The sequence below is a fragment of the Ranitomeya imitator genome, chromosome 6, assembly GCF_032444005.1.
Source record: "Ranitomeya imitator isolate aRanImi1 chromosome 6, aRanImi1.pri, whole genome shotgun sequence".
Taxonomy (NCBI): Eukaryota; Metazoa; Chordata; class Amphibia; order Anura; family Dendrobatidae; genus Ranitomeya; species Ranitomeya imitator.
The window spans coordinates 85,518,335-85,531,954 of record NC_091287.1 but is presented as its reverse complement, the minus strand read 5'-3'; the positions used below and the strand labels follow the sequence as shown (position 1 = coordinate 85,531,954).

At 42.9% G+C, this 13,620-nt stretch overlaps 1 protein-coding gene across 8 annotated transcripts in view; it reads left to right on the top strand.

The window, feature by feature from the left end:
- HYCC1 (hyccin PI4KA lipid kinase complex subunit 1) overlaps positions 1-13,620 on the top strand; it is a 132,717-nt gene that overhangs the window by 101,433 nt on the left and 17,664 nt on the right. For all 8 annotated transcript variants that reach the window (XM_069729841.1, XM_069729833.1, XM_069729837.1 and 5 more), the window contains 3 exons: positions 6,473-6,589; positions 9,799-9,886; positions 10,040-10,199. In XM_069729841.1, coding sequence (XP_069585942.1) covers positions 6,473-6,589; positions 9,799-9,886; positions 10,040-10,199 — 365 coding nt within the window. The remainder of the gene's footprint in view (positions 1-6,472; positions 6,590-9,798; positions 9,887-10,039; positions 10,200-13,620) is intronic.

Below are 13,620 nucleotides of genomic sequence, written 5' to 3'. Positions count from 1 at the left end.
TTTGTTATGCACATGTTTATTTCCTTTATGCGTATTGGAACAACACCAGCAATGAGAAAAAACCAATTGGACATAATTTCACTCAAAACCCCCAAAATGGGGTGGACAAAATTGTTGGCACCCCCACCTTATTTGGCTGCACACCCTTTGGAATAAATAGCTGCAATCAATCGCTTCCTGTAACCATCAACAAGCTTCTCTCAACTGGAATTGTGGACCACTCTTCTTTTACAAACTGCTCCAGGTATCTCGTATTTGAAGGTGTCTTCTTCCAACAGCTATTTTAAGATCTATCCACCGGTGTTCGATGGGATCCAGACTCATTGCTGGCCACTTGAGAACTCTCCAGCTTTTTGTTTCCATCCATTTTTTTTTTGGTGCTTCTTGAAGTAAGTTTTGGGTCATTGTCCTGCTGGAAGACCCATGACCTAGGACACAGACCCAGCTTTCTGACATTGGGCACTACATTGTGACCCAAAATCCTTTGGTGGTAATAAGATTTTATGATGCCTTGCACACAGTCAAGTGACCGAGTTCCAGGGACTGCAAAACAACCTCAAAACATCTTTACATTTCCATCATATTTGACTGTAGGTACAGTGTTCTTTTCTTTGTAGGCCTCATTCCATTTTTGGTAGACAGCAGAATGATGTGCTTTACTAAAAAGCTCCATCTTTGTCTCATCTGTCCACAAGACACTTTCCCAAAAGGATTTTGGCTTACTCACATTCAATTTGGCAAAGCTTTTTATGTTTCTGTATTAGCAGTGGGGTCCTCCTGGGTCTCCTGCCATTAGTGTTTAATTTCAGTCAAATGTCGACTGATAAAGTTTGCACTGATACTGATGCACCCTGAGCCTGCAGGACAGCGTGAATTTCTTTGGAACTTGATTGGGGCTGCATATCCACCATCCTGACTATTCTGCGTTGCAACCTTTCATAAACTTTACTCTGTCGTTCATGTCCAGGGAGATTAACTACTGTACCATGAGTTGTAAACTTCTTGATTATGTTGTGCATCGTGGACAATCATCAAGATCTCTGGAGATTGGTGATATTTCTCAACAATTTTGGTTCTCAAGTCCTCAGATATTTCTCTTTTACTCTCTGTTCTCCATGCTTAGTGTGGCACACACAGACACACAATGCAAAGATTGAGTCCACTTCTCCCCCTTTTATCTGGTTTCAGGTGCGATTTTCATATTGCCCACACATGTTACTTGCCATAGGTGAATTTGAAAGAGCATCACCTGCTTCAAGCAAAGTTGTTTACCCACAATTTTTTACAGGTGCAAATAACTTTGTCCTGCCCATTGGATTCTACATGTCTGGTTCCCACTGTGAAGCATGGAGGAGGAGGTGTGGGGGTGCTTTGCTAGAGACACTGTTGGGGATTTATTCAAAATTGAAGGCATACTGATCCAGCATGGCTACCACAGCATCTTGCAGCGGCATGCTATTCCATCTGGTTTGTGTTTAGTTGGACCATCATTTATTTTTCAACAGGACAATAACCCCAAACACACCTCCAGGCTGTGTAAGGGCTGTTTGACCAAGAAGGAGAGTGATGGGGTGCTACGCCAGATGACCTGTCCTCCACAGTCACCAGACCTGAACCCAATCGAGATGGTTTGGGGTGAGCTGGACCGCAGAGTGAAGGCAAAAGGGCCAACAAGTGCTAAGCATCTCTGGGAACTCCTTCAAGATTGTTGGAAGACCATTCCCGGTGACTACCTCTTGAAGCTAATCAAGAGAATGCCAACAGTGTTCAAAGCAGTCATCAAAGCAAAAGGTGGCTACTTTGAAGAGCCTAGAATATAAGACGTAATTTCAGTTGTTTCACACTTTTTTGTTAAATATATAATTCTACATGTGTTAATTCATAGTTTTGATGCCTTCAGTGTGAATGTACAATTTTCAGTCATGAAAATACAGAAAAATCTTTAAATGAGAAGGTGTCCAAACTTTTGGTCTGTACTGTATATCATGGTGTTTACAGATATCTGGTTTGATTATAACAACAAAATTATTATTGCGTGTGTGATAGGTTTTAGAAATGGTGATTTAAAAAAAAAAAAAAGGATAAGGCCAGTATGTGTACTTTATTATAGATGATAATATTGTGAGTAAACAAGCAAGTAATTTTCTTAGTACATTGTAACTGGTCAGAAGTGTTTTGTAGGACAAACGGATGCATAATATGTGTGTTAGATATTCCTGGAAAACAACAAGGTTTTCAGATAAAGTTGAGTAAAAAGATTCACGGGACCGTGCTCTGGCGTCCACTAATCCCCGTGGCAGCCGGACACGGGCACTTGAATGCCTGCATCCTGGGCACCTCTTGTGACATCTAGTGGCCAAATAATGTCATGAGTTCTATTGACTAGGCATCACGCAATGTTGTGCCATCTCAGTATTCACAAGAGTTGCTCAGGATTCCATCATTTGAGTGCCAACCACGGATGTTTCTATTGGCATGATCAGTCTACCGCTGAGTACTAATGTGGCTAGTAGTCTTCTGCTCAACACTATTCCTAGATATATGGTTGAAAGGGCTCTAATTTTTCAACAGCTTACCACATACTGTATTCATATAATTAGATACCACAATAAAAGTAATATTTTTATGGCCAATAGAAAATCTGATATTGGCAAGAACTGCGGTCATTTTAAAAGGACTCTGTATTCCCCTGGGTCATATACGGCCTATTAATATGGGAATACAGGTAATAGAAATGTTAAGCTAGTCCTACCTGTATGCTTCATATGAATGGTCTTGTTGCTGAGAAATGTTATATTCTTTATGTTAATGATTTCTTCCAGGCTTCAGGCGTGCGGTGCTTGTAAGAAATCCCTGCCTCCTGTCCTCATTGTAATACTTACCCCCTCCCATTAGCATCAGTTACGGCCCTGAATCCCACTCCCTGCACTCCTTGAGAAATACATACCTCATCCTCCCTTCTATGGGCGCTGCATTCAGGGATCTTCTACACAGGCACTAGCGAATCACTGTGACCTCCGGTGTGCGCGCCAGTAATATGCTCTCCCTGCTTCCTCTTTGCATAGTCATCACTCAGAGCCATGTATAGATTTCCATTACCTGTATGCCCATATTAGTAGGTCATATACGTCCAGGAGGGTGACAGATTCCCTTTTAAAACTGTCATATTTTTTTTTCCCAATTCCAAATGGTATTTTCAATAGTTTTGGATATCGTAGACTCCAGCCAAAACCTACAATTCATGATGGATGTGACCTTGTATTTTTAAGTATTTCTGTCTTTCCTTGCAATGTGCAATTAGAACTTAAGATGAGTTTTGACCCTGGTCGGAACCATGTAGGGCAGATAACATTTTTTGTGTTCTGAACCCAGTGCTTATATATAAAACAATATTTATTGCTTTGGCTAGATGGGTCCTTTATCAAAATGCCCCATTCCTGGATCTCCCGGCGATCTTTTCCAGTTTGAGGGCAGTAAGGGCTGAATGTCTGCGCAGTATTACCGCAAGGGTAAAGCCGGTTTCATATGGTCTATGCTCATGGATCTTGGGTTTCCTGACCTGAGTATCCCTATATATGTTTGAGGCATTAGCTTAGGTTAGAAGACCTTATTTTTGGGTTGGTCATTCTGATCTGAGCAATAAACTTTTGTATGATTCCTATTTTGTGGACCCCAACTCAATGTTATTTGAAAATGTAGTTTACAAAGCTTTCCTTTTATCTAATTTAAATGCGTTGGCTGTCTTTGAAATTTTAAGAAAATAAAAATCTCCAAAATATTTCCTGACCGTCTCAGTAATTCTTGTTCAGTCTGGAAAAGCATTTGACCACTGCAGCCAATCGTTTTATTCAACAGTGACCAAGGTGTCACTGCTGCAGCAAGTGATCGGCTACAGATTTCACATGCCTTTTCAGAAGGAACAAGAATGAGAAGCGTGGCAACAGCAAGATGGTAATATTAATATTTTTCTTTTTATTATGTTGTAGTACTTCTTTTTTTTTTTTTACTTTAGTTGTTTATTTTTGTTTTTTACTTTAATGTCAGAAGTGGACAGCCCTGTTTTAATGCAGGACACTCAACACAAAGCTGAAGGTGTGTGTGTATAAAAAAAATTCTATATTATTTCTAATCTTTCAACTTTCTGTCCGGAAGCACTAGTTTACAGTGGAAATTGGCACTGCGGTTGAGCAGTTGCTGACTGTAGTGTATTGATCACCTAACTAATTAAGTGCGGAGTCGGTCAATAGTCCTGGCAGTATTAAAGTCTTCATCTCAATACATTTCAATCCTCTCTGCATGCCAAGTATTAATATAGTGGCTAATGGACAGAACGGTGCTTGAAAAATAAAACGGGCCCAGCGCAGTTTAATTTTCTATGTGACTGAGCAAAGTAAAGGCCTTCTTTGGTTTCTGGTGTTACGTTCTTGTGGATACAGGCAGCTGACTCAATTACTGCCTTTTCTAGTGTAATAAAGGTTTGATATTAGCGCTTTGGATGACATTTGTGCCTGTACCACAAGCTGCAAGCTTGTGACCATGGCTGTCTTTTATGGCAATGTACAGATGCACTAAGGAAAAAGTCATTTAAGTGACTATTAACAGTCTACGTGAAAAAATCATATAAACCATTACTTATACCAAAATATTCTCAGTGGGGACAGATTTACTAATTCCATTTACTTTATAAACAGTGTAAAATGAGCTAAATGTATTACAATGGCTCACACTAGGTAATACATTTGGCACATTTTGGTTACCTACTTTTAGATGCCTATTTTTCTCCAAAATGTTGGCACAGTTTGGAGAATCTTATGCCACTCGCCTCTTCAAGCACCGTGCAAAAAGTGTCTAAAACAACGAATATAAATGGGACTCGCGTCACGTTAACCAGGATTAGTAAATCTTTTTAGGTATCAGACATTGTGGTGTTTCAGAGAAAAATATAGTTGAAAGTAGTCAAGGAAGAATTTACTAGTCTGAGATGTGCGTATTTATGGAGTGAATGGTCAGTCTAGCTGAGCGGCAGGGAGAAACCATCGAGGACATACCTCCTGGACTAGTAACCTCATCCGTGGCCACTAGTGATGAGCGAGCCTGCTCATGCTTTAATGGGGTATATTCAACGTACTTGAATGTTTCGCAGCTGTTCAAGAGCCGCAACACATGCAGGGATTGTCTAACAAACCTTGTTTGTGCTCAGATAACGACTTAACGCTCGCTCATCACTAATGGCCACTCTTTAAACTATGTTTTGTTGTTTTTTTAAAGCCCTGCAGTGTCTCAGAGCAAAACATATGTTTGTAATGCGGTAACTGGTCTCTGCATTATGCTGCCCTTGGTTCAGGCAGCATGAATCATGTGACTGTTCCCTTTAAAGGTGTTGTCCACATTGGACAGCCCCCTGCTTAATCAATTCAGGACCTCAATTTAAATAAAAACAATGGTTGCTTCCCCCTTGCAGCGGCGTTGCAGCCGCTCTTGTCAAAACAGACATCTGCCCTGATGGAATATTTAATAAATTGTTGCGAAACATCGACCGCGCATTGGCTGCAGTGGAGTACGCATTGCAACAATGACATGTCCCCTCCGGCAACACCGGTGTCAACATCGGTGGAACAGCGCCACTGCAAAAGGTGAGTGGATCCATTATTTTCTTGTCATCGGGGTCCTGAATTGATTAAGCAGGGACTGTCCAGTAGTAGACAACCTGTTTAGTATATAAAATGACTTGAATGGCTGAGGACACGCACTGTACGAGGTGCTGCAATTTCTTCTGAAAAGCTGTAAAAAAAAAAAAAAAAAGAAATATCGTCAATAATCCTTCCATACTTCCTCGCCATGTCAGCAGAATATAGCCAACACAATGGCTACCACCGAGAATGCATGCTGTTGTTGACGGTATTTTGTAACAAGGAAGGTGACATGCCACAGGCTGGGGACATAATTAGAATGTTCACTGTAATTTATAGCTATGTAACCCCTTCTCATGTTCAGAACCATGGAATCAATGGTGCCCTAAAAATAAATAATGTTTGTAAGGAGTGAAGAGGTAGAATTCGCACCAGTACGCTGAATACCTAAGAGGGTTCACAGTCCCTTCTGCCCATTAGACACCAGTATTAAAAATAAAACATTCTCGGTGGAGGGCCCCATGATCTTGTTTACATTGAGACCCTTAAGTTATACCTATTGGCTCAGAGACCAATTAAAAAAAAAAAATTAAAAAACAAACTTGTAAGATTATGCCCATATTGATATATGCACTATGGATGTTTTAGAAGGCTGGTATTAGACAATGCTTGCATACAAGAGCCTTGAACCGAATAGATGGTTATCCAACATATACATTAGTACCACAACGGAAGGCCACAAATCTATTTATTTATTTTTTCTAATTTCATTATTTTTTCTTGTCTTAATTTTATTTTTGTGTGTGCCTGAAATGAAATTTGTTGCTAATACTGTCTTGCAGGCTCTGTGTATGTGGATATCCTCGGCAACATGCAAGAAAACTTACTGGGGTCAGGAACCGAATACCAGTGTCCTCCGAATTTATGGTGCAGCTTCTGACTGGCATTTACTACTCATTGTAAGATTACACCTGTGTGGTATTATCTGCTTTTATGGATTCTATGTGCAAGTTCCAGGTCTCCTACCAGGGGCGTAACTACAACAGGTGCAGGGGTTGCAATCGCACCCGGGCCCTGGAGCCTAGGGGGCCCTAAAAATCCCTTTGGCCTATAGAAAAAGACTATTGCTATTAAAGATTTAAAATATTTGGAGGCCCCGTTGGCGATTTGGCATCGGGGCCCATGAGTTTCAAGTTACACCACTGTCTCCTACCCATGATTAGCTCAGAATTCATGTATATGCCTGTGTGGGCCCTTTTATGTTAATAAACATCTGAATACTACATGACTAGAATAGATTTGTTTATGTGATCCATATGGTTCAGCTATTTGAAAGATCTGTGGAGATTGTGTCCTTCTTTGTTTTCTTTTACTCAAATTTTAAATTTAGTAATCTATATATATAATTGTCTATGGTGTACTTCCGTCTTTCTGTCCTCAACTTCCGTAACGGAAATCCCGCATCGCTGATTGGTCTCGGCAGCTGCCTGTCATGGCTGCCGTGACCAATCAGCGACAGACACCGTCCGATTAGTCCCTCCCCTACAGTCAGTGCCCGCCGTCCGCTCCATACTCCCCGTAGTCAGTGTCCCCGGCGCCCGCTCCATACTCCCCACTCCATACTCCCCGTAGTCAGTGTCCCCGGCGCTCCGCTCCATACTCCCCGCAGTCAGTGCCCGCTCCATAATCCCCTCCAGTCACCGCTCACACAGGGTTAATGCCAGCGGTAACGGACCGCGTTATGCCGCGGGTAACGCACTCCGTATCCGCTGCTATTAACCCTGTGTGACCAAGTTTTTACTATTGATGCTGCCTATGCAGCATCAATAGTAAAATAATGTAATGTTAAAAATAATATAAAAAGAAAAAACCTGCTATTCTCACCTTCCGTCGTCAGACTATATGCGCTCGTGCCGGCCGCCATCTTCCGTTCCCAGAGATGCATTGCGAACTTACCCATAAGACTTAGCGGTCTCGCAAGACCGCTAAGTCATCTGGGTAATTTCGCAATGCATCTTGGGAACGGAAGATGGTGGCCACATCACACAGCTTCGCTGGATCCCAGGGGTGAGTATATAACTATTTTTTATTTTAATTATTTTTTTTAACAGGGATATGGTGCACACACTGCTAAATACTGCGTGGGCTGTGTTATATACCTACGTGACTGGCCAATATACTACGTGACTGGGCAATATACTACATAACTGGGCAATATAATACGTGGCTGGGAAATATACTACGTGGCTGGGCAATATACTACGTGGCTGGGCAATATACTACGTGGCTGGGCAATATACTACGTGGGCTGGGCAATATACTACGTGGACATGCATATTCTAGAATACCCGATGCGTTAGAATCGGGCCACCATCTAGTTGGCTGATAAAGTTGGTAAAAGTAGTCTACAAAATCTAGTATTGTCGAGTTGCCATATGTGCCCTGAATTCTAAATCTTGAGATGTATCTAAAGACCAAATTCACACAATGAAGGCCAAGTGTTTGTTGCTGTGTGATATAGCACAGCAGACTGTTCTCTTATATGCAGCATATGTTGTTTTTTCCCACAATAGGAGCCTATAGGTGACGGTCCTGACATCTATCACCGATGGACACTGTAAAACCTTGTGTTCCATTCACAGAAATCCATTTAATGAGGATCTGTCACCTCTTAGAAAACTTTCTGAATTAAAAGGAGGACGAAATACAAAACTTTTCATGTATGATAATTATGAAAACTAAAAATATTCACCAGTTTTGGTAATAATAACTTTGGCCCTTTAAGAAAGGGAGGCTGAAGTCGGGCTCTCCGCTGTCTCACCATTTTGGCAGCTGTGTGACTTCCTGTTTTTGAGCTGGGAGATACCTCTGTGGATGGAGAGTGGGAGTGTGCAGCAGGGGATCACAGGGGAGATCTATGATGCTGTATTCCTTTATGCTGGGTGTAGTTTTGTAGGATGGATTCCTTTGTATTGTAATGTGGCAGGAGGAGGCTAGAAAAAGCAACTGAGCTCATTGCTGTCACAGTATCTCTCTGTCTGTTATGACTGTATGGTATGTAGGGATATAATCCTATTAACCCTTTGCAGACAGCAGATTCCTTTTTTTTCTAGATTGGCATTTTACAAGCAGCTCCTCTAGCAGATTAACCCTTTCCAAGCAGCTGTATCATACTCCTATATCTGGTCTACATAAAGCTCAGTGAAATCATATCACATAGCATATAAATAATGTACAGATAGAAGTAAAGTTCAGGCTCTAGGCAGGAGCGGAGGTAAATTCTGCACTAATTTGTATTTTGCCGATTTGCTGTCCATGTGGATGCATTGGTGAACTACAGGAATGTAGAACAGGGGCAAAATTACCTTTATAGACCCTAATTACGGAGATGGGGGTCCGTAGGGTTTTTGGCATGGTGTCTTCCATTTTTGTCGGGTCTGTAATGGAGACTCTTTATAAAGCTTGTAACACAAATATGAACATGGTTTCATATATTTCCAAAAATGGGGTCTCTATTTAATAGTGCTGACTAAAACCTGAATATAAATAGCAATCTGTTCCGGAATCAATGTTAATACATCTGATTTTTTTTATTTTATTCTATTCCTGTAAAGACATAAAAAGTGAAGAAAGTATTGAATCCATGGAAACCAGTACGCAGGTACCCACAGCCATAGATGGTAGCATTTAAGCCAGGAAAAGGAACAATTTTCCGTCCTACACCCACCTCTCCTTATTTTTCATGGTTGTAATGTAACCAAGGCCATATGCAGGGGGGCGAAGGATGTGTCATGTTCGGTGTAAGTTGTGCGTCTCTGAAGTGGTCTAATCAAGTAAACCTGAATTAACTGTTTGATGCCACTATTTTTCCTTAGGAATATGACGTGTGTCTGTTTTGATATTTTGTGTATTCAGCAATAACAGCGGATTTCAGGGGCTGTGAATGAAATCCTTTTGCAGTATTGACCTCATTATGTCCTATGAATCTTACACTTCTGAAAATCTCAAATCCGATCTAATCAGAAGGAGAAGATGGAAGACTTGAGATAAATTTACGCTATACTTGTATTCCTATTACTTTGCTTGGTGGAAGTGATGATATTATAACTGTAAATTGGACATATCTTCCATTATTTCATGGCGTTAACGCATTCCTGTCCCTTCATAGTTACAATGGAGAATGGGATGCAGCACGTAGAGCGCTGGACGATGTTCTCTACAGAGCACAGCTGGAATTATTCCCAGAGCCGTTACTGGTATGTGTATGGATTAAGGGATTATTCTTCTTGTCGGAACACATGTTGTTAATCTGTACTTTCATCAGTTCCTCAGCACCACTACATGCTGGATATTCAGGATCATGCACATACGTATCAATCTGCTAATGTTGAGCTTTTTATGTCCTTCAGGTTGCCAATGCAATAAAGGCTTCATTACCGCAAGGAGCCATTAAGGGAACTAAGGAAGGCACTAAATGTATTCAAGTGGAAATTGCCCCAACCTCATCCAGGATATCTAGAAATGCTGTGACTAGTATGTCTATACGGGGTCATCGGTGGAAGAGGAATGGTGAGACTTTATTTTTTCTCTTGGAAGAAATCTGGCTTCTTGTACATTGCGCAGGCATTTTTGAAGACTATGGGTCCTACTCGTTAAGATGTTTTCAACAATATTCTGGCGTAAAACAACTTGAAATCTCGCAAAATTTTTACGCAACTAAGGCTATGTGCTCACGTTCAGGAATTTTCGTGGCTTTTTTTCGCTAAAAAAAGCCTACATTAAGCATCCTATTATTAGAATGCATTCCGCATTTTTTGTTCACATGCTGCATTTTTTTCCGCGGCGGAATCGCATTCCGGAAAAATACGCAGCATGTTCATTCTTTGTGCGGAATCCTGGGGATTCTGTACACATAGGAATGCATTGACCCACTTACCGTATATACTCGAGTATAAGCCGACCCGAGTATAAGCCGACCCCCCTAATTTTGCCACAAAAAACTGGGAAAACTTATTGACTCGAGTATAAGCCTAGGGTGGAAATGCAGCATTTACCGGTGAATTTCAAAAATAAAAATAGATCATTATTTCCCCATAGCTGTGCCATATAGTGCTCTGCACCGTTCATATTGCCCCATATCTGTGCCCCATATATGCTCTGCACCGTTCATTTTTGCCCAATATCTGTGCCCCATACAGTGCTCTGCACCGTTCATATTGCCCCATAGATGCTGCACAGATGCCCCATAGTGCTCTGCACCGTTCATATTGCCCCATAGATGCTGCACAGATGCCCCATATATTGCTCTGCAGCGTTCATTGTGCCCCATAGATGCTGCACAGATGCCCCATATAGTGCTCTGCAGCGTTCATTGTGCCCCATAGATGCTGCACAGATGCCCCATATATTGCTCTGCAGCGTTCATTGTGCCCCATAGATGCTGCACAGATGCCCCATATAGTGCTCTGCAGCGTTCATTGTGCCCCATAGATGCTGCACAGATGCCCCATATAGTGCTCTGCAGCGTTCATTGTGCCCCATAGATGCTGCACAGATGCCCCATATAGTGCTCTGCAGCGTTCATTGTGCCCCATAGATGCTGCACAGATGCCCCATATATTGCTCTGCAACGTTCATTGTGCCCCATAGATGCTGCACAGATGCCCCATATATTGCTCTGCAGCGTTCATTGTGCCCCATAGATGCTGCACAGATGCCCCATATAGTGCTCTGCAGCGTTCATTGTGCCCCATAGATGCTGCACAGATGCCCCATATATTGGTCTGCAGCGTTCATTGTGCCCCATAGATGCTGCACAGATGCCCCATATAGTGCTCTGCAGCGTTCATTGTGCCCCATAGATGCTGCACAGATGCCCCATATAGTGCTCTGCAGCGTTCATTGTGCCCCATAGATGCTGCACAGATGCCCCATATATTGCTCTGCAACGTTCATTGTGCCCCATAGATGCTGCACAGATGCCCCATATAGTGCTCTGCAGCGTTCATTGTGCCCCATAGATGCTGCACAGATGCCCCATATATTGCTCTGCAGCGTTCATTGTGCCCCATAGATGCTGCACAGATGCCCCATATAGTGCTCTGCAGCGTTCATTGTGCCCCATAGATGCTGCACAGATGCCCCATATAGTGCTCTGCAGCATTCATTGTGCCCCATAGATGCTGCACATAAATCTGTGCCATGGCTGCTGCTGCTGCAATAAAAAAAAAAAAACACATACTCACCTCTCTTGCTTGCAGCTCCCAGCGTCTCGTTCCGGCGTCTCCCCGCTCTGACTGATCAGGCAGAGGGCGCCGCGCACACTATATGCGTCATCGCGCCCTCTGACCTGAACAGTCAGAGCGCAGACGCCGGGAAGATGGAGCGGCGCCCGGCGGCTGGAACGCGGACAGGTAAATATAACATACTCACCTAGTCCCAGCGATCCTCGCGCTGTCCCTGCCTTCCTCCCCGTCTTCTGTGCTGCAGCCTCTTCCTGTCAGCGGTCACCGGCACCGCTGATTAGAGAAATGAATAGGCGGCTCCACCCCTATGGGAGGTGGAGCCGCCTATTCATTTCTGTAATGAGCGGTCCCACGTGACCGCTGAAGAGGGGAAGAAGCTGCAGCACAGAAGACGGGGAGGAAGGCAGGGACAGCGCGAGGATCGCTGGGACTAGGTAAGTATACCTCAGCCCCCTCACCCGCCGACCGCATCCCTACCGTGACTCGAGTATAAGCCGAGAGGGGCACTTTCAGCCCAAAAATTTGGGCTGAAAATCTCGGCTTATACTCGAGTATATACGGTACTTTCCGGATGTGGATATGCCCACCATGCGGGAAGTAAGCAGATCATGTGCGGTTGGTACCCAGGGTGGAGGAGAGGAGACTTTCCTCCAGGCCCTGGGTACCATAAAATTGTAAAAAAAAGAATTGAAATAAAAAATCATGATATTCTCACCTTCCGGCGGCCCCCACAGCCTTCCCGCTCCTCGGATTCTCTGGCCCCAGTAATGCTTTGCGAAAATGACTTGTGATGACGTAGCGGTCTCGCGAGACCGCTACATCACCTGGGGTCATTGCCGCAAAGCCTTACTGGGGCCAGAGCATCGCGAGGAGCGGGAAGGCTGCGGGGGCCGTCGGAAGGTGAGAATATCACGATTTTTTTTTTTTTAATTATTTTTAACATTCTGTCTTTTTACTATTGATGCTGCATAGGCAGCATCAATAGTAAAAAGTTGGTCACACTTGTCAAACAGTATGTTTGACAAGTGTGACCACCCTGTCAATCAGTTTTCTAAGTGATGCTATAGATTAGCGTTTTGCAAGCATAAATAGCTAGTGTTTAGCCAGAATACACATACCAATTCCGCATGCGTTTTTCCCGCGGCACAGTTACGGAATTTTCGCGGACATTCCGGACGTGTGCAACATAGTCTTAAAGGTGCACAAAAATGTTGTGACTTTTTGAAGTTCTTACGCCAGCCAGGGCCAGTCCCAGTCCCGCCAGTATTAACAAAAGTGGGTGGAGCTGGGACGGGGCATGGCCAATCACGCCCAACTATTGCATGACGAGTTACGCCACTAATGTGGTGTAAATGTATCCAGAAATGTACTTCAGTCCCTGAGTGGAGTAATGTGTCTAGCATAGGCACACAGCAGCTTAAAAATTCATTAAGATGTCTGTGCAATTAGGCGCATCTACGACAGTGCGCGGTTCATCAAGACTAGCATGGAAAACATTTTGCCCACACTACATTTCCACTTAAACCCCATTCTGTATAATATATCAATATTCTTTTCAAACCACTTTTCACCATCAGCTGGCCAGTCCGTTGTATAGTGAATAATGAAAAGCTTCCTCAGCTCTGAAACCTATGTGAGAAAAGCCATAGATCAATAAAATGCAGTATCTTCAGAATGAAATGTCTTCTCGATTCAGCATGTTACTTATTAACTGTGAATAAGACGACCATAATAAATTCTGAAGC